Below are 25,327 nucleotides of genomic sequence, written 5' to 3'. Positions count from 1 at the left end.
TCTTCACAACAAAACAGCATTTTGAGCCTATCTTTCTTTTATAGTTAAAGAATCTGCCATTTGGACAGGTAACAGGTCCTCTTTATGTTTGTATGACTCTAAAAAGTACATTGCTAAATGTTACGCTTCATTGTTCAGTTGCCAGCCCATTAAGGACCTCACTCAAGGTCAGAGTTGGTAGGACATGTGGAACTAGACCTCTAACTCATAGTAAGTGTGTTTTCCATTGTATCATTAGGCCTCACTTATGACATCATTGCCAAATCAAGGGTTTGAATTACTTCAATATTACCTATTTCAAATTTAAAGGGTATACTTAGAGATGATCCTCACTATGAGTAGCATGTTTATAATAGAACCAATATTTGCTTCTTCTCAGTTTCATTGGAATAGACATTGTGAGGATTTTTTTTTCTCAATTCATCAAGAAAACGAATCCATCAAATGTATTAAATTAGAGTGTAACGAGTAACCCATATAAGTAAAATTGGGGTTATGCTGATTTTTGGGAATGACACAATTCACCTATGGAGAATGTAAGGTTGACTGTTATATAGTGTGTTAATTATCTGACAAAATATCTGTCAAGAGAATACATAGCCTAATTTCCTTAATAATTAGTAGGTTTATTTGATATTACAGCACACTTTTTTCCCTTAAATGTAGGCTTTCTTTTAAAATGTCAGAGTACTAAAAGAAAATAATTATGAAGAAGAGAAAATGAAGACTATATCAAATTCAGAATCTTACAGAATATTTCTATCACTCACTGGTTTAATAAATTAATTAAAAGTAATATAAAGAATTTTTTTGCTGTCATCCTGACATCCAGATAATGAAATACATGTAGTACATATCTTACATATAGCCAAATTAGAAATTATTCCTATGTATGAATAGCTGTCCTATTGGTCACTATAGGACCAATAATAGTTGGTCACTGCCACAGGCCCTTCTGACTTTAACTTTATTTAAACAAAAGATGTATCCTCAAGCAGCTTTTAGAGAATTTGAAATTCAGATATGAGTGAAAGCAGAGAACAAATTTTAAAAAGAAACAATGAGAAAAACTTAGAGGCTCTAATCTCAGAAATGGACTCTCAGGCAGATATGGCTAAATGCAATAGACCCACTATCTACAACCTATTCCCCCTCTGTGGCATTATACTTAAACAACTCAAGCTAAAATTCCACCAATTAAGTAGTCACTTAGGTGAATAAGCATTGTGCTTTAAAAAATAAATTTCCACAAAGAGAATTAGAGATCAGTAATCTTTAATTTTTAAAAATTTTAATTTTTTTAAATTTATTTTGAAAAAGAGAGAGAGGCGGGAGAGGGAAGCAGAGAGAATCCCAAGCAGGCTTCATGCTGTGAGCGTAGAGCCTGATGTGGGGTTTGACTTCACAAATGGTGGGATCATGACCGGAGCAGAAATCAAGAGTCGGATGCTTAACTGACTGAGCCACTCAGGTGCCCCAGTCATTTTTACTTTAGAGCGTATATGAGTTAAATTATATCTTTTTTACCTTTAACATCTTACTGACAAAATTTCCTAGAAAAAAAGGGGTTATAAGGGAAGAGAGTTGGATAAGACTATGAAAAATAATAAAAAGGAATTTAGTATCATTTAAACTCTCTCTCTCTCTCTCTATACACACACACACACACACAGACAGAGACAGAGACAGAGACAGAGAGAGTCTGGCAGAGATCTTTTGAGGCAGACTTAATTATTTTGTAATCCCAGTACTGCCTCATTTTAATTACATGATCCACCTTTTCAAACCTTGGTTTCTTAATTCACGTAACAGGGATTATATCTGCCTTCATATTGTAAAGATTAGAATAATTATGCATAAAAAAGATTAATGATGCATATAAAGAATATGCCATAGTTCACAGTTTTTTTGGTTCTTGGTTTTCAAGATAAATAATTTACCCTTTGATCCTCAAAGAACGCATCATTTAATAGGGAAGATAGACAAGGTGATAATTTTGTTAAGTAACACCACAATGTGTGAACAGTAAAATAAAGAGGTATCATATGTCAGATGTGCAAAGAGAGCAGGAACCAACTCCACAGGGCCATCAGGAAACTGCAGAGTGGAGTTGACATTTGAGTGCAGTGTTGAGGAAGAAAAAAGTTTGTAAATTGCCCCAGTTCTGGGCTGGCATTATAGACAGATGGAAAAACATACGCAAAGGAACAAGGAAAGAAAAGTAAATAAAAAACAGAATATGAAAAAATAAGCAACTTTCTTTCAGGTTTTTGTCTGAGTCTGTCTCTGCATCCATGAAGAAAGCATATGTAGAGAGGAGAGGTGATTTATTTTCCCCACTCTCTTAACCATAAGAATCCTTGCTTAGGACCCTGAAGTCCAAAGAGCTGTGTTAGTATTCTAGATCACTTATTACAAACTAGGCAGCATTTTGTAAGTTAAATAACAACCAAACCATACTTACAATTTTGTATGGAAAAATGTCTTTGGCTTCAAAGTGTCTTTGGCACTGATTTAGTACAGAACACATGGAATACAATTCATTCATTATATAAAATTGTGGAGAACATCATGGACTCTGGAATCAGACTTCCTGAATTAAAATTCTGCATGTAGTGTTTAATAACCATGACTTTGGACAAGTTTTAACCTTTCTAATTTAGTTTTCTGAGAGGTAAAATGAGGAAACTACTAGACCAATTCTAAGTGTTCTAAGAATTACAGTTGACATATCTAAGGGACTTGGAGAGGTACCTGGTACATGGTAAACTCCAAAGAAGGACTGAGTATAATTTTCATTACTATATTAAATTTACACATCCAACAGTGATTAGTGCATGACCTGAAATGTCACACTAGTTCTCCAATTGTAATTTTATTATTTTTTTATTTTTTCCTCTAAATATAATTAATTATCCAGTTAGCTAACATAGAGTGTATACAGTGTGCTCTTAGTTTCAGAAGTAGATTCCCATGATTCATCGCTTACATAAAACACCCAGTGCTTATCCCAACAAGTGCTCTCCTCAATGCCCATAACCCATTTTTCCCTTCCCTCTCCCCCATCAACCCTCAGTTTGTATTTAAGAGTCTCCTATGGTTTGCCTCCCTCTCTGATGAAACCATTTTTTCCCCATCCCTTCCCCCATGGTCTTCTGTTAAGTTTCTCAAATTCCACATATGAGTGAAAACATATGATATCTGTCTTTTTCTGAATGACTTATTTCACTTAACATAATACTCTCCAATTCCATCCATGTTATTGCAAATGGCAATATTTCATTCTTTCTTATTGCCAGGTAGTATTCCATTGTATATATAAACCACATCTTTTTTATCCAATCATCAGTTGATGGACAATTGGGTTTTTTTTTTCATAATTTGGCTACTGTTGTTAGCACTGCTATAAACACTGGGGTATATGTGTCCCTATGAATCAGCACTCCTGCATCCTTTGGGTAAATTCCTATCTAATTGTAATTTTATATTTTAATTTATCTCTACAACTTTAGAAATCTTGTAAAAAAAGATGATAAAAATAACAGGGGGAGTGGGTTATAACCTACAAAAACTATTCACAAATTGAATGACCAGCAATATAAACAAATCATATTAAAACTAAGAAAGAAGACCTTACAGATCATATTTGCATCTATCATTAAATTGCTTACTTCCCCAAGCCATTATTTCACTAAACCAATTTAAACCTGGGAACAAATTTTTTGAGCTGGAATAAGTTGATGTGTAATTTATTTTTTTTACATGTCCATCAATAAATGAATGGATAAAGAAGTTATGACATACAGAGAGAAAAAGAGAGGGGGAATATTATTCAGTCATAAAAAAAAGAATGAAATCTTGTCATTTGCAGCAACGTGGATAGAGCTAGAGAGTATAATTCTAAGAAAAATAAGTCAGTCAGAGAAAGACAAATACAATATGATGTCACTCGATGTGGAATTTAAGAAACAAAACAAATGAGCAAAGGGAAAAAAAGAGAGAGAGAGAAAGAAACCAAAAAACAGACTCTTAATGATAGAGACCCGATGGTTACCAGAGGGGAGGTGGGTGGAGGGATGGGTGAAATAGGTGATAGGGATTAAAGAGTACCCTCATCATGATGAAAAATAAAATAAATTTTAAAAAATCAACAAAAAATAAAACAAAAACAAAGCAAACAGATTTCCAAAGACTTTTCAGTGTTAGAAATCCAACATGTGTATAACTAGCATGTTTTCAGTGAGCACTTACTCACTGAAAGTGAGAAGCCCTGCTTCTGGTTCTTTTTAGGAAGCATTTACCCACACCCAAGTGGAACTAGGAAAATTTGCAAAGGAAGACACCCTGTCCATTACAAATTCTTTTTCTGGTTCACTCCCTTCTTTTTTCAAAAAAACAAAAAAAACAAAAAACAAAAAAAAAAAACCAAAAGTGTACCCTTTGTAGTCTATTAAATACCAGTTCCTAGTTGTTGTTGCTTTTTAATGTGAATAGTTATATTCAATAATTATAATTATTTTGTGGTTAAATTCTTTTTGTCCTTTATTTTGGCTTAATACTGGATAATATGTTCAACAAAGAAAAATAATAAGGAAACTTATTAATATAGTCCTGTTGATCTGTATTTCCAAGACATATTCTTTTGTGAAAGACATGAAAACTCAAATACATTGTGGTTTAATCTATCCATCATTAACAGGCTTCAGAATCTCCATTTCATCAGTATTAAAACCTAAGATAATTTTTTTAATGACCAAGAAAAAAACAGTATCATAATATATTAATGGGTTAATCATTTTTAAATATTGTATCTTTCATTTATATATCTATAGAGAATAAAACTGGTAAATTTAATTTTTCTTCCCAAATGATATTAAAATCTGAAATTACCTATAAGGATTTGGAGCAAATTCTGGATTATGATGTTTTCCCAGTCTTGAGTAATGAAAAATTTTTAAATGAATTTGAATTTTTTATGCTATATGTATAATTCATGCTCAATAACTATCCCTTATCACTTGGCTTATAGTAAACTAAGACTATCTATGTGTATGAAACTACAATGATCTGAGTTTAATAAGTCAAAAATAAGTGTAAGGCATGGTTCTAGCCACAAATAAATTATTTATCTCATTAGAGAAACAGGACATGTAAACATTAAACACTAAATAAAACATGACTAAGTAGAGATGATAAATGTAAGTGGTAAGTGCTATTAGAATCTAGGGAATGGAGCCATCATTTTGAGTACTGTGGTTGTGGAAGGTAATCCTGATGAAAGAAACTTAATCCATCTTTCTTAAAGTAGAGTATTTTAATGGGTATATAGGTTTATAATTTAAATATAACACAGGAATAAATAAGTGCCATTTTGGAGACAGTCTAACCAGAGCAGTGGGCTTATTCTAGTCAAGTGAAAACTAAGGTTGATAAATTAGGTTTGGAGCAGATTTTGAAGGCTTTACATGACAAAATGAGGAGTTTAAATTTTATCAATAAGACAATGGGAAATCACTAATTTTTTAAGAGAGGAAAATAAATGATGACAATATTATTTTATGAAGATTAAGCTGGAGTTGTTTACAGAATAGATTGGATGGAAAAGATAGCAGAATCAGGGACCAAATAAAACAGAGATTAAGGTCAAAGATTTAAATTACATTATGTTTATGGAAAGAAATCAGAAAAGACATGAACATGAAATCCTAGAAAGATTATGAGGAAATTCCTTGGTTTGCTCCTGAAACACTTTCAAGCTTTAAATGAGGAACAAAGAAATGTTTGTAAGAACCAATCCAAGATAGTGAATCAAAATTTTAGTAGGAAAATGAAATCAAGAATTCAATGGGAGAAACTATGAACCAAGGAACCCAGGCTCATCCAAAGAATGACATGTAGCCAGATAGAAGTTCATCAATTTATACATTGGCACTGCAGATACAAAAGAACAAACTCCATTTCCTCATTGCTAGAAACCATAATGCAGTGAGGAATATAAAAAAGTAAACATCATTAAAATGCCATGAGATATGCACTAAAATAATGTTTTGAATTGTGCACTGTGAAAACAATACAGTGAAATTAATTCTTCTAAAGATGGGGAGATGAAATTGGGGAATGATTTTAAAAACTGAATGTTAGTTTATTAAATAGAGGGAGAGGTTACATGAAGTACAGAAAAAGGCAAAAGCATGTGGTTGTAAAGTGCCATGGTTATTTTGAGAAATGGAGAAAAGTATTGTGTGGCTACAGAGTAAGATTTGTGAGAAGAGTTACTAAATACAAGATTAACTGGAGAGGAAAGGTACAAATTCGTAAGGTTTTTCAATGCATTGCTAGAAGGTTCAGATTTTACTTTGAAGCAGAGGATTAGCATTAAATATGAAATATTTGTTATATTTGCTGTCTGCTGTTCTTTGTTTATTTGCTTGCTTGGCTCAGGACAATAGCTCTTGTATTAGTAGTAGGAAAGACAAACCAACAGATTCAAGTGTTGATCTGGAATCTTGAATGGCTTTTTCGAAAAAAGACTGGATTGGCAGTATGTCACAGCTCTATTCTGCTGAGTAATGAAAGCCAAGTGAATATTATAAAGGAAAACGCACATTACTTTTAGATGAGCAGTTAGAGTAAGGAGTTAAAACAGCTATACAAAAAGATAAGTTTGCTTATAACAACCTGCAATTTTGAAGGACACGTTTCAAAGACATCAGAAAGACAGACTAGGGCCAGATAGCAGAATTCAGATTTGACCATGATGCTTTCAACTAGTAAGATAATTGGAATAGCTGTATATAAATAACTGTAATGCATGGTATAACATAATTAGTATCAAAAGAAATAAGACACCACAGTAATCCAGAAATATGGGACAAAATTTCTTTCTGGGGTTATTATAGAAGTTGTTTGTGTTTTACTAGGAGGGTGGATGTTTTCTTGTTTTCTTTTTTTGCCTTCTCTCTCGCTTTTTATTTATTCTCCTTTTCTTCTTCCTCTTTCTCTTTCTTCTTCTCTTTCTCTTTCTCCTTCCTCTCACCTGTCTTTTCTTCTTCCTCCTCCTCTTTCCCTTCTTCATCATCACCATTGCTGTCATTGTCTTCTGAGATGGAATGTGAAGTGAAGTTTACTGATAGATAAACTTTAGTGTGCATGGGATGATATTAAGGTATTTTTAGATAAGAGCACACAGCATGTGGATAGCTCATAACCAGTTACAAGTAAAGTATATTTTTGAATATAACAAGCATTTTTGTTACATAGAATAATCATGCATAGATGCATGAAGGGGAAGAATAAGAAGTAAAGTTGAAAAGATAATTTAGGACTAGAACATTGAAGTCTTTGAGTGGAAAACAAAGAAATGAAAACATCAGTAAATTAAGAAAAAGGATCATGGCATGTTTTTAGTAGTTGCAATGAATTCTATTGCAGTAATGTTTCATCCTCTTAGTTTAGTCTTCCTCCTTTACCAATGTTACTCTGTCTGGGTAACATCCACATTTATAACAATGATCCATTCAACATCCTGACTTCTCTGTTTCTTAACCTATTTGCCTCCCTTGAATTTGCACTCCATCTCACCTTTGCCACCCATTACAAAAGTTTAAAAACCTGAATTTTGTGATTACCAATGATTCTGCCTTCATCTTAAAAAAGATTCTTTTTTTTAAGTGTTTATTTATTTTTGAGAGAGAGACAGAGACAGAACATGAGCAGGAAAGTGGCAGAGAGAGGGGGCGACACAGAATCCAAAGAGGCTCCAGGCTCTGAGCTATCAACACAGAGCCCAACGCAGGGCTGTAACCCATGAGATCATGACCTGAGCAGAAGTCAGACACTTAACTGAGTCACCCAGGTACCCTGACAAATAGATTCTTTGGTTAAGGTATCAAGTATTCTTGAGCACTGACTTTGTACCAGGTACTGTTTGAATTACAAAGGTAACAAAACAATGTGGTCTCTGTCCTGCTTAAGCTTATAGATTACAAGAGAAACAGAAATTGAGCAAAGGGATACAGTGCGATCAGATTGAACAGTTACAATTGTAATTAGTTTTACAAAAAAAGAAACAGTTCTATAATATATACTATATATATATATATATAATATATATAGAGAAATATAGAGAAAAATAGAATATATAGAGAAATCAAATATATAGAAAATATGTATATTATAGTACTATTTCTCTAATATATTATTTATATGTATATGTATATATTAGAGAAATGATATGGGTATTGATATACATATAGATAGATGATAGATAGATAGATAAAGATAATTAGAAATGGAAAGAGAGAGATACAGACAGACAAAGAAACAGAGATTAACCTGGTTGGATGGGGAGGGGGAGGATGTAGAGGGTAAGAAAATACCCTGTATTTGAAGTGGAATTTAGTTGTCTACAAAATTGGAAATGACTAAATGAATTCTGCTTTGCAAACAGTGGGAACTTTTCCTGGGGAGCAACATAGAATAAGGAGGGAAAGTTGGCTTCAGAATTAATGTAGTCCTAGATTTGTAGCTCTTACCTGTCATTTAATAGCTCAGTGATGTTGAACAAGTTATTTAACCTTTCAAATAATCAGTTTCCTCTTAATTAAAATGGAGATAATCATGCCTACCTTGTTGTGTTTGTAAGATTTAAATGACAATATAGTTACATACACTTACAGCACTAGGCTTACAGCAGGTGTTCAAAAAGTTTTTTCTTTCTTTACATCTAGAATCTTTAATGCACATAAAGCCCCATGATGAAGCTGTGATAATTGGCATCCCCCCCTCTGGAAAGATTTATCTTTTGAACCATATCATTCATAAAGCCTTTGAAACCCATAAGAATTTTTATAAAATAAAATATGTGGTGAATTGTTTACAAAGTAAATCAGGGCCTGGTATGTTTAGTATCTCAAATCTGAGTGCTAACAGCAGGAATGCTGGCATTCTCAATAACAAGACTGAAGTGAGAAAACAATCTGTGCAGATTAAAGTGTAAAAATAAACTTTTAACAATAGTTAAAACAACCCATTTGTCACATTTTTTTCCCCAAGTTATGCAACTAGGCAGCTGATCAAGTGAGCTGGCAGAACTAATTCCTCCAAGGATATTTAAGTTCCATGACCTCTCAGTGATTACTGTATGAATAAATAGACAGCTATGGGTAAGAAACTTTTCTGGAGGGAGCAATTTCTCTGAATAATGCTAAAGAATCTAGAACTAAAAGGTAATGTGGTTTTCTAGGTAGTTATAAGGTATAGAAGCTCACTCCAGTGCACCTAAATAAGAGACTTTTGTTTTCAGGAAATACATAGCATGGTAAGATAAAGGAGAGATTCGAAAATTCCAAGATTAGGGTTTGCAATATGGCCCGACTCCATGGGGACTAAGACTGTAAAGTAGCTGAATCCAAACAGTCCTAGGAATCTTAGTAATAGGATTATATGGCTATTTCCTTTATATATTTCCCAATAATGCAATTAAGCTCTTATACATAGTTTTTATTTTTTTATTTATTTTATTTTATTTTATTTTATTTTATTTTATTTTATTTTATTTTATTTTATTTTTTACTTTCCAATTGGCTTAGTCTTACCTTCTGATTTGAATAGATCTTCTTTACCTTCCAGATAGTGTGTGTGTCGAAACTGCTTTCTCATAACTTAGGTTTGCCTTGTCTTACCTTTATCTTATTTCTATATTACTAGTTTTAGTTTCTTATAGAAGGGACTGTGAATATAGCAATTTGTGTTTAATGTGCTTAATGCAGTGAAGAAAGTCCACTGTATATCTGCGGCATTTTACTTTCTCTTTTTAATGGAAAAATACACTAGTAGAAATAAATATTTGAATAAACCATATAGAAATACAGCTGCTAATCATAGCAGGTACCAATATTTTTTTCATATTTGAAAGGCACACACAGACAGATAGACACACAGACATAGACACACATACAGACACACACACACACAATGCACAAAGTCAAAGAAAACTTAGTAAGAAAATCATGCGTGAGAGTTTTAAATTGGACTTATGTTTTTGGTTATGAAGATATATTTACAGTGAAGTTTCTGTAATTGTATTTGTAAATACAAATTTATAAAAATAGCAAACATACTGGGGCACCTGGGTGGATTAGTCGATTATACTTCTGACTCTTGACTTTGGCTCAGGTCATGATCTCACCATTGTGAGATGAAGCCCCATGTCGGGCTGAACATGAAAACGCTTAGGATTCCCTCTCTCCCTCTCTCTCCTTCTCCTTCTCCTCCTCCTCCCCTGCTCATGCTCTCTCTCTCTCAAAATAAGATAAACATTAAAAAAATATCAAACATACTTAATTTCCTAAAAATGGAAAACTTTTTTTTTAATAAAAGGAAAGCTTTTAACATACTTCTCATAGTGAATATTCAACTCTTTGTTAAACTTTTAAAATTTTCTCTATCAAGACTATTGTTTTAAAGCTAGAGAGCTTATTGTTTTGTTCAGAAAAAAATATATAGTTGATTTCTTTAGACTTTACTTTTATAAATTATTTTTCCCAGTTATTGATGCACATGGGTTGAGTCTTCAGATTATGGTGGAGAGAGATGCATATATTTCTCTAAATCACAGTGTCAAGAACAGGAGAAGAAAATACGTCTTAAAATTCAGTAATCAATGGAAACAAATTACAGTGTGAAGCATCCCCTTGATCAAATTTTTCTTGGTGTGTGGAAAGGGAAACAAAATCTATTGGTCTCTCTGATTTTCAGAATATATGTAATAGTCATGAAAAACATCTAATAATAAACACTTCTAGTTCTTTTCAATCTCCTTAGATAAATACTACTCATAATGGTACATTTATTTGAAGATAACACAAATTATTTATTTCCTCTTGCCAAGAGATTCACCAATCACTTTATTTACATAACAATGATTCATCTTGAGAAAGTATGATTCAGAAAAATATGTACTTTTGAAGAGAGAAAACAATATGTTGTCTATCTAGGCTTGTGAAATTGTTGCTTATCAGATAGGACTCCATTTTGGAATTGAAAACACGGCATCTGGATAACATTTTCAAAGATTATAACTTTTAATTAATTTGACTACAGTAGTAAAGAGGAACGTATGAATGTGCAATATATATTCCCTAACATACTTCTAGATTTTTAAATCATTCGTAATATTAACATTCGCATTGTACAGAAGAAAATTGACCCAGAGAGGGTTTGTGATTGCCTCAATGTTTCAATAGAGCCAGGGCTGGAGCTGGGACTTACATCACTTATCTACAAATCACAAGTTGATATTCAGTGTGTCCCAAAAAGATGAGTACATAGCACAAAGTCTATTGGCACAATGTGAACTATTTAGTCTTTTCCTTTCATTCCATCTCATATTTGTCATTATCATTATTGTTATTATCATTATTATTTACTGGTGTTGTGTTGTTGTTGTTGTTGTTGTTGTTTATTTGGGCTTTTATTTCCTTACCAGGTCACTTACACAGCACAATACTTACATATTTATATTCAAATTGCTAAAGACAGTTAAAAAAGATATTTACAAATGAAACATCTGCAAAGATTATTTATCACTAGGCTTAGAGTTGAAACATGTACAATGAAAGTTTTGTAAGTTTTCCATTTTTTTGGATGTTGTTGGCTCTCTAGTCTGCAACACACTTAAAGAAACAGTACTGGAAATTACATTCCACTTAGGGAAAAGCACCTTAACTCTTTGCAAGTAATTGGAATAAACAAGAAAATCAGTGGTAATGCAAGCTGGTGCAGCCACTCTGGAAAACAGTATGGAGGTTCCTCAAAAAACTAAAAATAGAACTACCCTATGACCCAGCAATTGCACTACTGGGCATTTATCCAAGGGATACAGGTGTGCTGTTTTGAAGGACACATGCACCCCCATGTTTATAGCAGTACTATCAACAATAGCCAAAGTATGGAAAGAGCCCAAATGTTCATCGATGGATGAATGGATAAAAAAGAAGTGGTGTGTATATATATATATATATGTATATATATATATATATATATATATATATATGTATACATGTGTATATATATACACACACACACAATGGAGTATTACTTGGCAATCACAAAGAATGAAATCTTGTCATTTGCAACATGTCGATGGAACTGGAGGGTATTATGCTAAGTGAAATTAGTCAGAGAAAGACAAAAATCATATGACTTCACTCATATGAAGACTTTAAGAGACAAAACAGATAATCATAAGGGAAGGGAAACAAAAATAATATAAAAACCGGGAGGGAGGGGGACAAAACAGTAGAGACTCATAAATATGGAGAACAAACTGAGGGTTACGGGAGGGGTTGTGAGAGGAGCGATGGGCTAAATGGGTAAGGGGCACTAAGGAATCTACTCCTGAAATCGTTGTTTCACCATATGCTAACTAATTTGGATGTAAATTTAAAAAAATAATAAAACAAGTTATAAAAAAAGATGATTTATCATAAATAAAAAAAATAAAATTTATATTTGAATTGCCAAAAAAAAAAAAAAACAACCATGAAGACATAGAAGGAGAATAATGTTGTCTCAGCTGGAAGACCTTTGTTTATCAGGAATTAGGGTAATTTGGGGTCATCTTCTAATGGCATGTAATTTTAATAGGGCAGCCTACTATCCAAGAAAACGTATGGAGAAAGAGATGAAGACATGTACAGTGTCTCCAGGGAGAAAAAATAAATAAATAAATAAGTGAAATAAAATAATAAAATAAAATAAAATAAAAATAAAGGAACTACCTTGAATAAAGAGATAGGCCTAATATTTTGATATTTAACTAAGTGTCTTATAGGACTGCTTCTCTTTCCTTTAACATCAAACCCTACCCAACAAAACAAATTACAAGCTACACCACATATGACTTGAAATAATAAAACTTGAAATTAAAATATGGATATGGATATTAATCCATGACAGACAGTCAATGATTGATGTAGTACATGTGGTTATGCCTGAACTGCTGTGACTGAAATCCCTCAATAGAGTGATGTCAAGCAAATAGCTGTTAAACACCTAAGGTCAGAAAATTCCTATTTTTGCCATTCTGCCAACAGCATTCTATAAGAACTTGAGCCAGTTACCTGACCTCTTTGACTCTTAACTCTCTCATCTTAAAAAAAAAAAAAAAAAAAAGATAAATTATATACACTAACGTGGACTTCAGCTCTAACATAATTGTCCCATGAAATGTAGGGCAAAACTTAATTGCTGAATGTAACCAATTGTCAAAGAACAAGAAAGGTGAAGAGCTTTCTCATCTGTCCTTATATCTTCACCATAAGAGTAAAATTAGAAAGAGTTATACCTTATAGTGCAGCTCAAATTAGATAATGTAATTTGAAGCTTCTTATTAAAACCTTTCAATTTTATATTTCATATATAGTTGAGAAAAGAAGTAGAAGAGGAAATAGTGTTGAGAAAGAGAAGTGCTTAAACATTCATTTTGATAAAATAAGACTAACCACTCAATTCACTTGCTATATACAAATCAGGCTCTTGGTTCAGTGAACACTGGACTAGAAAGCAATCAAAGGAATCAGTGTATTGGAGTAATACATTACATCAATGGTAATTCTCTTCTGTTCCTCAGAGTATGGATTAGAAAAATGAGACCTGCAAGTCACTGACCTATCAGAGATGGAACAGTCTAAGTCATTAGCAAAGCTATGTTCAGAAGCCAATCTTTTTGGTGCAAATATCAGTGATATTTGTCTATGATTACTTTGCAAAACACTAACAAAGAAAAAGCAAAGATAATCTTCTTGTCCTCAGTGAATTTGAATACTTTCCATCTAAAGTGGGCCACATTCTTTCTTCAAGGCCCATATCAAATTAATAATTGATAGATAGATGATTGATGATAGATGATAGATAGATAATAAATACATAAAAGTTTTCTTGCCAAAGGTAACCTTTTCTGTCTTTGTACATCCAGTACATTTTGCCTTTATATCTTATATCACTTTTCTTACTCTTTCTAGTTTTCATCTCTCCTGTCCTTTCTCATCTCACACACATACACAAAGAGAGATTACACATAGCACTATCTATACATGCACATGGGCCTAGATGTGCACACATGCCCATAAACACAAACATCCCCAAACACATACAACCTGCTCAGAGAAACATCTGTACTAAATTATAACTATCTCCTCTATACTGCTTTATATACAGGATCTCCTAAAATTTGGGGGGAGGAAATTAGCTCCTCGGTTGCTTGAGAGCACTAGCACAGGAATTCACCAGTCCTGAGCCAGGTCTTTGTTTAGGTGAAAGTCATATCCAATCTCAGAGCTTCAACTGCCACTTCTAAATGATGACATTAAATGTCTTTCACTTGTCCAGAACTCATTCCGAGCTTCATTCCCTCATTGAATTGTCTACTCAGATTCTTCTGAATATCTTACAGGTATCAAACTCAGTACTCCTAAACTGAGTGTCATCAGCTTTTCCACTGTAGCTGTGTTCTTCTTCCTTTCATTCACATCATCATCCAGTCCCGAAGCTGAAAGCCTTAGTGTCATTATTGAAGAGGTCCACACCCTTGTCTCCAGCAACCACCCTCAATGTGTGCCAAGCTCACTTATTTGTTGTTGTTGTTGTTGTTGTTGTTTTTGTCTAGTGCCTCTTCTCTCTCACTCTCTCTCTCTCTCTACCACTGTAATTCAAGTTTGGACCTTTATTCCTTCTATCTTGCATTATTGAAATAATGGTATTGATGTACTGGTTTCTGCTCCAATTTCAGTATATACATCTCAGCAGAATACCACTCCTCTATTCAAAACCCAAGTGGTCCAAATTATTTACAGATTAAAGTCTGAATGTGTTACTCTGGTCATCAAAGCCCTCTACTTTTTGTACTCCATTTATATTTCCAAATTTGCCCAGTATCATTTCTCTTCATATACCAAACATGCCAGAAAAGCTGATATTCCTACTTCTGGTAGTTTCCCACCTTTTTGTCTTTATTCTTAGAGTTTCATTTGCTTTCTCTCCTATCTTTTCCCTACTTATTCAAATCCTAACTATTCATATATATATATATATATATATATATATATATATAGTGCTTCAAATGTACATAATAGTTTAAGGATATCTTGTTCATAGCACTCATCACTTCCTATCTTGAATTACAATAATTTTATATATATTGCTCTTCTTCCATACTTGAGTCATTGTCTAAGAATACACTTGCTGAGTGCTGGAGAGCACAGCCCATGGCTGATTTATCTTAATAATCCCCACAATGCCTAGCAAAATGCTTGCATATGATAAATATTCAATAAATATATGTTAGTGGTTAGCATAGCTGTCCTCCAGTAAATATATGTTGACTTAATGAATAAGCATTCATTTTTATGACAATGATAAGGAAAGTTTTTACTTATTTAGAAAAAAACCACAATCATTTATCATGGGAAATGTTCATAGTTATTTATTTCCCCTGGAATGTAATCAGTAACTAAACTAGCAGTGTTGATTAACATTTCTAATAATTATTACTTGAAATGGTATTGAATATACATGCAACTTCAGACTGAGTCCAAGTGTACTTCTTACTTCAATGCATTAAAAATTTAGCAGTCATCAAACAGACATTAACAACCAAACCACGGTGCTTTTCAATGTAACATCTCCAGAATTGGAAGGAAATTGTGACATTAATTTTATGCTTAAAGAATGCTCTCTATTTGCCAGGTGTGATGGGAGAATATGAGCCGAAAATTGAGGTCCATTTTCCTTTCACGGTTACAGCTGCTAAGGGATCAACTGTTAAGATGGAATGCTTTGCACTTGGCAAGTAAGTACACATTCTTCCATAATTAGATACAATTATTTATTAAAGTGTGATATATCTTATTTTTGGATCACTTATTTTGCTAGATTTAATTTTCCCAGAAGCTCCTTGGTAGCTATTCATAAAAAATAAAAGAAAAGAGAAAAAAACAGGAAGATGGGAATTGATGAAGTAACCAATTATAATTATCTTTCTAGTGATTTCTATGAATAGTAATGTATATAGTCTTGCTATTTTAACATAAAGCAAACTTCTCTAAGTAAAAGAAGAGCTTTACATCTCTTTGCCTATATGTCTTAAATTTTCAATGTCATTCTTAAATATCATTCAACAATGATATAAATAAAACATGGATAAAAAGATAAGGTGTTATCTGCTTTTTGTGCATATGATATAGATTCTGATAAGATATAATGAGACAACAGTATAAAAATAATAAAGATAGTAGTTACAGTGAGCCAATTGATTAGTATTTTCTGAAAGAATAACATGATAGCACCAGCTGTCAATATGTACAATATGTAATCATTCCCCAAATGAGAAAGATGATATATATCACACTATAATGACTGCTAGACTTAATGATTCTATTTCTGAGGGCTTAAATCCTATAATATATATAATCACTTGTCAATGATGTTTATAATATGACTATTGAGCATAGAGGCAGGAGTAAGATTTTGATTATATTTGATTAGAGTATTATGATTTATTTTAAACAGTGTTGTTTTGTATTTTTAAGGTGATAAACCTCAGGGTCCTATCTAGACTCTGTAATTATAATTTACATAAATGCATCTCTATCAGAGTTACTAATCATTTAACTTCAGTTGTGGTGAGCTAGCTCCCACAACATAGCTATAAAGTACTTGGAGATAAAACATGCTATATAAATGTGCTTAAAGTAGGTTTAGCTTATGGGTGAGAAAAAATATTAGTAAATTTGAAAAATTCATATTTATAGTAAATTTATATATAAAAACTCATAGTAAGAAGAGGTTTAAGGAATGAACATAGTGAACATCATGCTTTTTTAAAATTTAAAACTGATTGAAATAACATACACATGTGCAATTCTATTTAAATCTGAGTAGAAGCATGATCATAATAGACTGAAAACAAAATAAATTGTTATGTATTCCATTTGTAAGCAAAATATGCCTGTAAGTAGAAATATATTTCAAGAACTAAAAATTCATCTAGGGGGTATTTGGGCTGATATCTGAGGAAGCTTTCCAAACCTAAAGATACTGGTTAAATGGACATGATTAAATCAACCTTAAAATTATTGTTTTTCACTATTTGCCATACTGAGGTGTCAAGTATGCCTGAAAATGTCCTGAGTAATCAGCTGGATTCTGATAAATACAAAAATAATATATTTTGACTTAATGCCAAAGGTTTTAGTATATCCTGCAGTTAAATAATTCTTTTTTCCTGCAGTTAAGTAATTCCTAAATGCCAGAATTTGCATTAAAACTACAAACAAAAGAAGGTCATATTGTAAAACATATTACAGAAATGGATTTATAGAGGAAAAAAAATAATTTGGGATATTTCCCCAGGCAGGCTTATTTAATAAGTTAGATGTGTTTGCTTTTGGAATTCTTAAAATATGTTTAGTAAATTGATCCTTAAAATCCCTTTCATTCTAGTTGGAATCCAACAGTCAAATTATGTTATTTTAATACTTTATTTTCTTCATCTTTTCCACTCCTTTGTTACTCCTTCTCCCCATTTTCCCCCAACATAAGTAAGCAAAAGGGAAGATAAAGACACACAGCCTATCAAGAAAGTCTGTTGCTCACTTGATATCCTTTTTATGAAGTGTCATAATTATGAAAAAAGCATGTATGGAGAGTTTACCTCTACCTAAAGATTAACCTACCACTGATGAAAGTAAACAAAATTTAAAAATAACATCTTTACATGTGTTAATTATTTTAAAACACTTTTTTTAATATTTTTTTTTCTATTTTGAGAGACAAAGAAAAAGATAGAGGATGAGCAGCAGGGGGCGCAGGGGAAGAGGGAACAGAGGATCCAAAGTGGGGCTCCATGCTGACAGTAGAGAGTTCGATTCGAGGCTCAAACCCACAAACCTTGAGATCATGACCTGAGCCACGCAGGTGCTAATTTTTTTAGAGTACACAATCATGTGGAATAGATCCTTATTGCATCCCAACATAATCATAGAAATTTCAAATTAATACCTGAGCATCTGCTTAGTTCCCACAGCCCACTTGAGCTGTTTCCCACCTTAACAAGGACATTCTCTGGTGGATCTTTGCCTGCCCAAGAACTTTATTATATACCATTAGATACTGATCAGGACCTTGCCACTCAAGCTGATATCCCCTTTCAGTGTGTTCACATAGTGTTTTAAACAAATGTTCCTCATGGGGTATTATAACCAAATTCTGGCATACAGGATACCAAGCTCTTTGCTATCTCATGGCCTTTACAATTGCTTTCCCTCTATAGGGAACACTCTTCCCTGTTCTTTCCATGCTAGCTCCCACTTATCCTTTGGCCTCAACTTAAATATAACCCTCTAAAGAGAAAAGCTGTTACTACTTTATGTAACTCACACTCATTATTCTCTATCTAAATATTTGGGGTATTATTCATCATAACCCTTAATACAATTTTATATTATTTACATATAAGTTTCTCTGATTATTTCCCCACTGGATCAGGCATAAATCCAAGAGGAAACAGGATACAACTCATATGGTTCAAAAGAGTTTACTAAAGGCACACATTCAATATCCATGAGCAAGGTTAAGGTAACAAAAAAAAAAAAAAAAAAAACTGAGGCATTTGTAGACTAGTGATACCAAGAAGTCATTCCCACCCTTAAGCCAGAATGAAAAAGGAGGAGGAGATAATAATGTCACCAAAACCAGAAAGAGCTGGATATATGGAGTGGGCTGTGGCCCCCAAGGCAATTATAGACACTGAAGAAATACATTAAAAGAACACGGCTAAGGAAAGTGTCAGGAAATTCATTTCCTTATTTCTTTTTCTTCATGACTCCCCATCTCTGGTGGCTCGCATGGCTAAAGGCAACCAGAAGCCTACCTGTAGGCCCAGAGGAGCTGTTGGCAGTACACAAAGCAAAGGAGGGAGTCTGGGGGAAAAGGAAGATGACAGATAAGGGAGGCAAATGGAATAAGTTTTAAACTCCATGAAAGCAGGAATCATGACTACATTCTTTACTTATTCCTAGTGCCTACCACAGTGCTTGACACGTAACAGCACTCAGGAAATATTTGTTGCGGGAATGAATAAAGTCAGAAAGATTCTGTCTACTTAATACAATTCAAGTCTTTATTAGTAACACATAATAAATAAACAATAAATAGCCTTTTATGCATAAAATCTTTTGATTAACTCCTAATCTCCCAAACAAATCCACCTACATTCATACCTCTACTTCTTGCCCTCTCATCTTTTCTCATTTATGTCTACATTTACACTTATATTTTAGTCCTCACTTTTTCCTGCTTATTCTTACCTCACTCCACCAGTATCTCTCTTAGACCTACAATTTCTCCTTCTCATTTTATTTTATTTTTAAGGCATGTTATCATGTCCAAATTATACTTACTATTTTAAAAAAATGATCCCAAAATCTTTCCTTTACCTATTGATTCTTAGGAAAAGTTTGGTTGTTTCCTTTGAGGGATAAAATGAGGTTAAAAATGAGGAAGATTTATCAAAGAAGCCAATCTAGAAAGGCTATTTATTGCATGATTCCAACTATATTACATTCTGGAAAAGGCAAAACTATGGATGCAGTAAAAATATCAGTATTGCCAGGGCTAGGGGAAAAGAGAAATGACTAGATGAAGCACCGAGAACTTTTACAGTAATAAAGCTATTCTGTGTGATACTATAATGTTGGAGACACATCATTATGTATTTGTCAAAACCTATAGAATAAACCAAGAGTGAACCCTAAAGTACATTATCATCTTTTCATGATAATAATTTGTCAATATAGCTTCATCAATTGTAATACTTGTACCACTTTGATGAAGTGTTTGATAACATGGGAGGGGGGCTGTTGGGTATATGGGACAGGAAGTATATTGTAACTGTACTTTCTGCTTAATTATGCTATCTGTGAACCTAAAACTGCACTTAAAAAGTAAAGTCTACTCAACAATAGCCAAATTATGGAAAGAGCCTAAATGTCCATCAACTGATGAATGGATAAAGAAATTGTGGTTTATATACACAATGGAATACTACGTGGCAATGAGAAAAAATGAAATATGGCCTTTTGTAGCAACGTGGATGGAACTGGAGAGTGTGATGCTAAGTGAAATAAGCCATACAGAGAAAGACAGATACCATATGGTTTCACTCTTATGTGGATCCTGAGAAACTTAACAGGAACCCATGGGGGAGGGGAAGGAAAAAAAAAAAAAGAGAGGTTAGAGTGGGAGAGAGCCAAAGCATAAGAGACTGTTAAAAACTGAGAACAAACTGAGGGTTGATGGGGGGTGGGAGGGAGGGGAGGGTGGGTGATGGGTATTGAGGAGGGCACCTTTTGGGATGAGCACTGGGTGTTGTATGGAAACCAACTTGTCAATCAATTTCATATATAAAAAAAAAAGTAAAGTCTATTTTTAAAACATAATTAAAAAATAAATCAGAAAATAAATAAATACCAGTGTGAAGGACATAGTGAAATACATATGTCAGAGAGAGTGATATTTGATGCAATAATGGCATGAAGGACAAACAAGGAGATCAAAAGTACAAAATTTGTTGTTCCCACTTTTACCTTCTCCCACCCTTACTGGAGCAACTCAGACTTCCTACCAGAAATCACCATTTATATCATGTCATTCATTAAATCCACTACTTTCCTAGATACTCCTCTCTCAAGGAAAAATAATTAATTCGTTAACGCAAAGGAGCCAAAAAGCAAGAAGTGTGCTTGTATAGCTCATCTGGTAAATGCAAATGGGCTAACGTACCTTGAAAGGACCTAGAACTGAGTACAAGTCTGGAGATTTTAAGAAATAACTATGTTCCAGGCACTGTACTAATTTCTAAGGATTTCCATCATCCTTATTCTCATTCTATCATCATACATTTAGCTGGACTTAGCTGGACTATCTTCAGTTCAGTCTGTCATTAAATAAGCAACAGTATACACTTTGACTGAGGTGTCCTCCCACAGTCAATTTTTATCTTTAGAGTTACATTGCCCATCGGTTTTGTTCCAGTTTAAATTGAGACTTAAATACAATAAAGACAGATTCCACCTCTTGAATTTTCTCTGACCAATGATATAATTCATGAATATCATAAGCCATACTGGAAATTTCTTTGATTGTTAACAACTTTCAAAACATATCAGAATACTGATCCATTGCTCACAAACTACGTTTTTATTCATCTTAAAAAGTAAGTACATCTACTTCTATATAATCTGTTTCTAAAGGTATTCAGTTCTTATAATTTAGAAGATGTAAATTAATGCAGCCATAGTTTCACAGATCATTTAAAAATATATAAGCTGATATTTTTCTTTATTCTTAAAGAAAAACAGCAGCAGAAAAAATATTTTAGGTTATCGAATTTCACTATATCATAGCATCACACCAGTTCACCAATATGCCTAATATGAAGTTAAATACAAAGTCAATACGAGAGCAAAAAGCTGCAAGTTGTCTTCTAAATAAATCTCTATTTAAATCTGAATTTAGGAAAAATCAAAGCGTTTCTCTGTAGGCTACTGCAGCAGAATGCAACATGGGAATGAGTTATACTTGTAGAAATCTTTCTGCAAATAGAATTATACAATACTGAGTACAGAAAATATGGGTGAAGTGACTATGACACATTCTGTTTAGTACTGGTCAATTCTGCAAAGGTAGAATTCCCCCCCCCCAAAAAAATGGGAAATGCTTAAAAAGTATCCATAGGGCAACAAAGGTATGCAAAGGCCTGAGAAATACAGAAAACTGAAGAAAAAAAAAGAATGGGGATTAATTACTTTGGAAATAAAAAGGCTGTTGCAGACATATGGAATGCTATTATCAAGAGATTGCTCATACACTGTTCTCCAGTTTCATCGAGGTGAGAGAGCTTGAAATTCCAACAGTTTGGGACTAAACTAGCAGAATTAGATTGGGTCTAATATAGAAGTTTGTGATAAAAAAAAAAGTTGTTACAGGGAAAGATGGATTATCAGCAGAGGCAGTAGAAACTCTACCCACAGTGATGGAAGAATATAATATCCATTTGTCTCCCAATAATCTAGACGGAACGTTTCCTGAAAAGAAAGAAATGGTCTGGGTCAGGATTGGAAATGAAAATTTTAAAATAAACATTCTTTTTTGCTGGCCACTCATCTACCTACTCATGCTGAATATTAAGAGTCTAGAGCCAGGCAGGCTTAATTAGCTGCTTTTGTTAACTACATTATTGCATAATATTTTAAAGTAGCTTATGCAGGAAGTAGAAATGGAGAGTGTTGCCTTTTCTTGCTCAGCATTCAGCTCAGAGACGTTAGTTAGGGGAGAAGGGGTGTCTTTGGTATCTATCAGGTCTGCTTTAAACACTGAACACAATACTCCTGAAAGGAAATGAGAGATAAGAGATCAAAGGACAATGCAAGTAAGAAATCCCTTAGGTCCCTAGTTCATACTTCATTTCAATGGTCCTCTCCAAATGTAATTGGAAGTTGGTGATATTTTCAACTGATCGTGCTCAGTTTTTAAGTCTCATCTATATAACTTGTTAACAAGACAACACAGAGTAAAATGGGAACTTTAAAGTATGGGGCATTTAGTAACTGCAGAAAGCAGCTATCATCTCTAGGGTTGTGGGGAAAAACAAGAAGAGCTGGAATTACTTAAACCTGAGAGCTCAGAGGTTCCCATCTTGTTTTCATCATCAGCCCTCATATCACAAAATAGAGTAAGAAGGGTGGACTGACACAAGTTCCACTTTACATTTTCAAACTTTACCTCTTAATCAACCACACCTCTTCCTATACCTCATCCATACATACCTTTCCACTTCTGTGGTCTTGTAACTCACTTCTGCCAGTCTAAAATATCCTGCCCTCACAATTCTATTTGGTCTTTGAAACAGGTCAAATGCAGCTTCTCTGCTGAATCCTGCCTACTTTACTTGAAATCCAATCTCTTACCATTGGAACTGTATCACCATCCATATTTTACCATTTAGAGTGCCTTATGGGGTCAGTTGTGTATATCTGTCTTCCTTACTGTGCTAAAGTTTTGTATCCCTACAGTATTTTTACATGCAGTAGATGCTGGCTTTATTTATTGAATTTAATTCAGGTATGAGAAATGTGGCCAATCTTTCATAACAGGAAGTATGTTACTGCCTTGGTTTGGTCAGACAGAAGTCTCCAGACGCCTTTCATGTGTCTTGGCCCTGAAAATTCTGACCATATTACATTAGCTACAGTTTTCTGACAGATTTCATTTCATCATGTGACCTTTTGCAGACCCCAAAAAGATCACTAGATATGTCACATAGCTACCAACAACAAAGAAGTAAAATTTGGTCATTGATGCTTAAATGACCCCATGCACAAGGGAAAACTTGGGGTTATTCTGTAATAAAAAAGCCATATGCCATAAAGCAACATCAGTTTATCTGCTATGACAATTCTACAAGCTAATAGTGTTACAGGGAGATCTCTTTCTTTCTTTCTTTCTTCTTTCTTTCTTTCCTTCTTTCTTTCTTTCTTTTTAACTTTTCATGTTCCTTATCTTGCTTTTGCAGCCATTAACACACAATCAGATCAGCTGTGCTCAAAAGGCCTTGAACCAGTTACTGTAATAATTATGTGGATGACCTTTCCAGGATCATCTGAAACCTGGCAGTGAGGTGGGAGGGAAGAACACATTCAATGTCCTGCCTTTCTTAGTTCCTGATTATCTCTCTTTCAGATAGCATTTACAAACCATCTTTTGTTACTCCATCAAATGTCTATTAAGAAACCAGAAGGTTAAGTATTTTTTCTCTTTTTATATGTTTATTGCAAATACGAAAGTGCCAGTTATCAATTCATAAAGTCATTTTTGCTATAGTTTATGTTTTACTTTTCTTAGTCCTTAGCCAATTTGTCTCAAATGGCTGCTCTTGTGTCCCATTGTAACTGTGAGAATGACAAATATTCCCCTGAGACTTCCCATGGTCGACAACTGGCAAATGTTTCTGAAAGAGCCTACTCTTTAGTTACAGATTGATAATTTATTAATACTGTTTATTTGGAACTGCCGGTCACTAGGGGCTGTAGGAATTTAAAAAATTAGAGTTGATAGTATTTGTCTATCAAACCAAATTCAAATTACTTAATCATTAGATTGACAGAAGATCTAGGGATGGGAGTTAGTCATTGTGTCTAGGAATTAATAAATGTTTAGCTATCATAGGACAGTGGTAAATTATGGAGTGAAGAAAATTACCTTTCTGAGCTATTGGTTTCTTCTTTATTATTGAGACCAAGGATGCATCCTCATTTCAGGTGGTACCCAAAGGAGATATGTGCTGAAACAATCTTAAATATCATACAGCCCAGTATCAATTTGTAGATGAGAAACTGAGACTTCACAGGAACCAACACTTGTGGACTTGCTGGACAGGCTAATAGTTTATGCTTCTTCACTTGGTGCTCTTTATATTTTCAACATCTTTCCATAGTGCCAACTATGTGTTTTGGTTACTTATGTATTTTGCATTCAAAAATGTCAACTATTTCTAAGCAAACAGAGCCAGTAATTTGCATAATTATTCATTTTTGGAGTCACTGTTAGCTGGCATCATATTTCTAGCTTTTCTAGGGAAACCGTAGACCTAGTTAATTTGCCTCAGCAGAAAAACCACATATTTGTGCAAAGCCTCACAGCTAGCAAGCTATAGAAGGCAGAACCAGGTTCTAAAACTAAATGCTGTTCTCAATTTAACATACTGATTTTCAGTCACTGAGTGTAATTACCACTTTACTATAGCAAATATTTTTCTGAATGCACTTAAGTATCTCAATGATCAAGAATTGGGAATATTAGTATGAAGGACAAGCCGCCAAGGTCATAAAGAAGAAGATTATCCCAAAATTACATATTTTTACTTGGTTTAGTGAAGGGTCATCTAACAGCTTTATTTTGAGTGAATGTTCCTGGAGTTTTCATAGAATAACCTCTTCTACTGGATGTTGACTGTGAGATGAAAAACTGGTAAGCTATTAATATTCATAAAGAGATTATGAAGAATCAATATATCCATCAAAGGTTTCCAACTCCTTTGGAAACTAAGCCCCAAAAAACTCACCAGATACATAATATTGATATCTGAGTGAGCGTTTAGTGGAGCAAAAGTAAAAGAAATCTTAACCAAAAAGTTGTCCAAAATCTCAGCATACTTAAAACTGACCTCTACCTCCTACTGGATGGTTTCCATATCTCCCTTCAATTCTAA

General features: G+C 33.6%; 1 protein-coding gene across 1 annotated transcript in view; it reads left to right on the top strand.

Annotated features, from left to right (window-relative positions):
* CNTN5 (contactin 5) overlaps positions 1 to 25,327 on the top strand; it is a 535,125-nt gene that overhangs the window by 180,005 nt on the left and 329,793 nt on the right. The window contains exon 7 of the mRNA XM_047071958.1: positions 15,748 to 15,850. Coding sequence (XP_046927914.1) covers positions 15,748 to 15,850 — 103 coding nt within the window. The remainder of the gene's footprint in view (positions 1 to 15,747; positions 15,851 to 25,327) is intronic.

The sequence above is a fragment of the Lynx rufus genome, unplaced genomic scaffold, assembly GCF_022079265.1.
Source record: "Lynx rufus isolate CCGP_SWC_20201006 ecotype Redwood Valley unplaced genomic scaffold, mLynRuf1.p SCAF_9, whole genome shotgun sequence".
Taxonomy (NCBI): Eukaryota; Metazoa; Chordata; class Mammalia; order Carnivora; family Felidae; genus Lynx; species Lynx rufus.
This window is presented reverse-complemented; position numbering and strand designations above follow the sequence as displayed.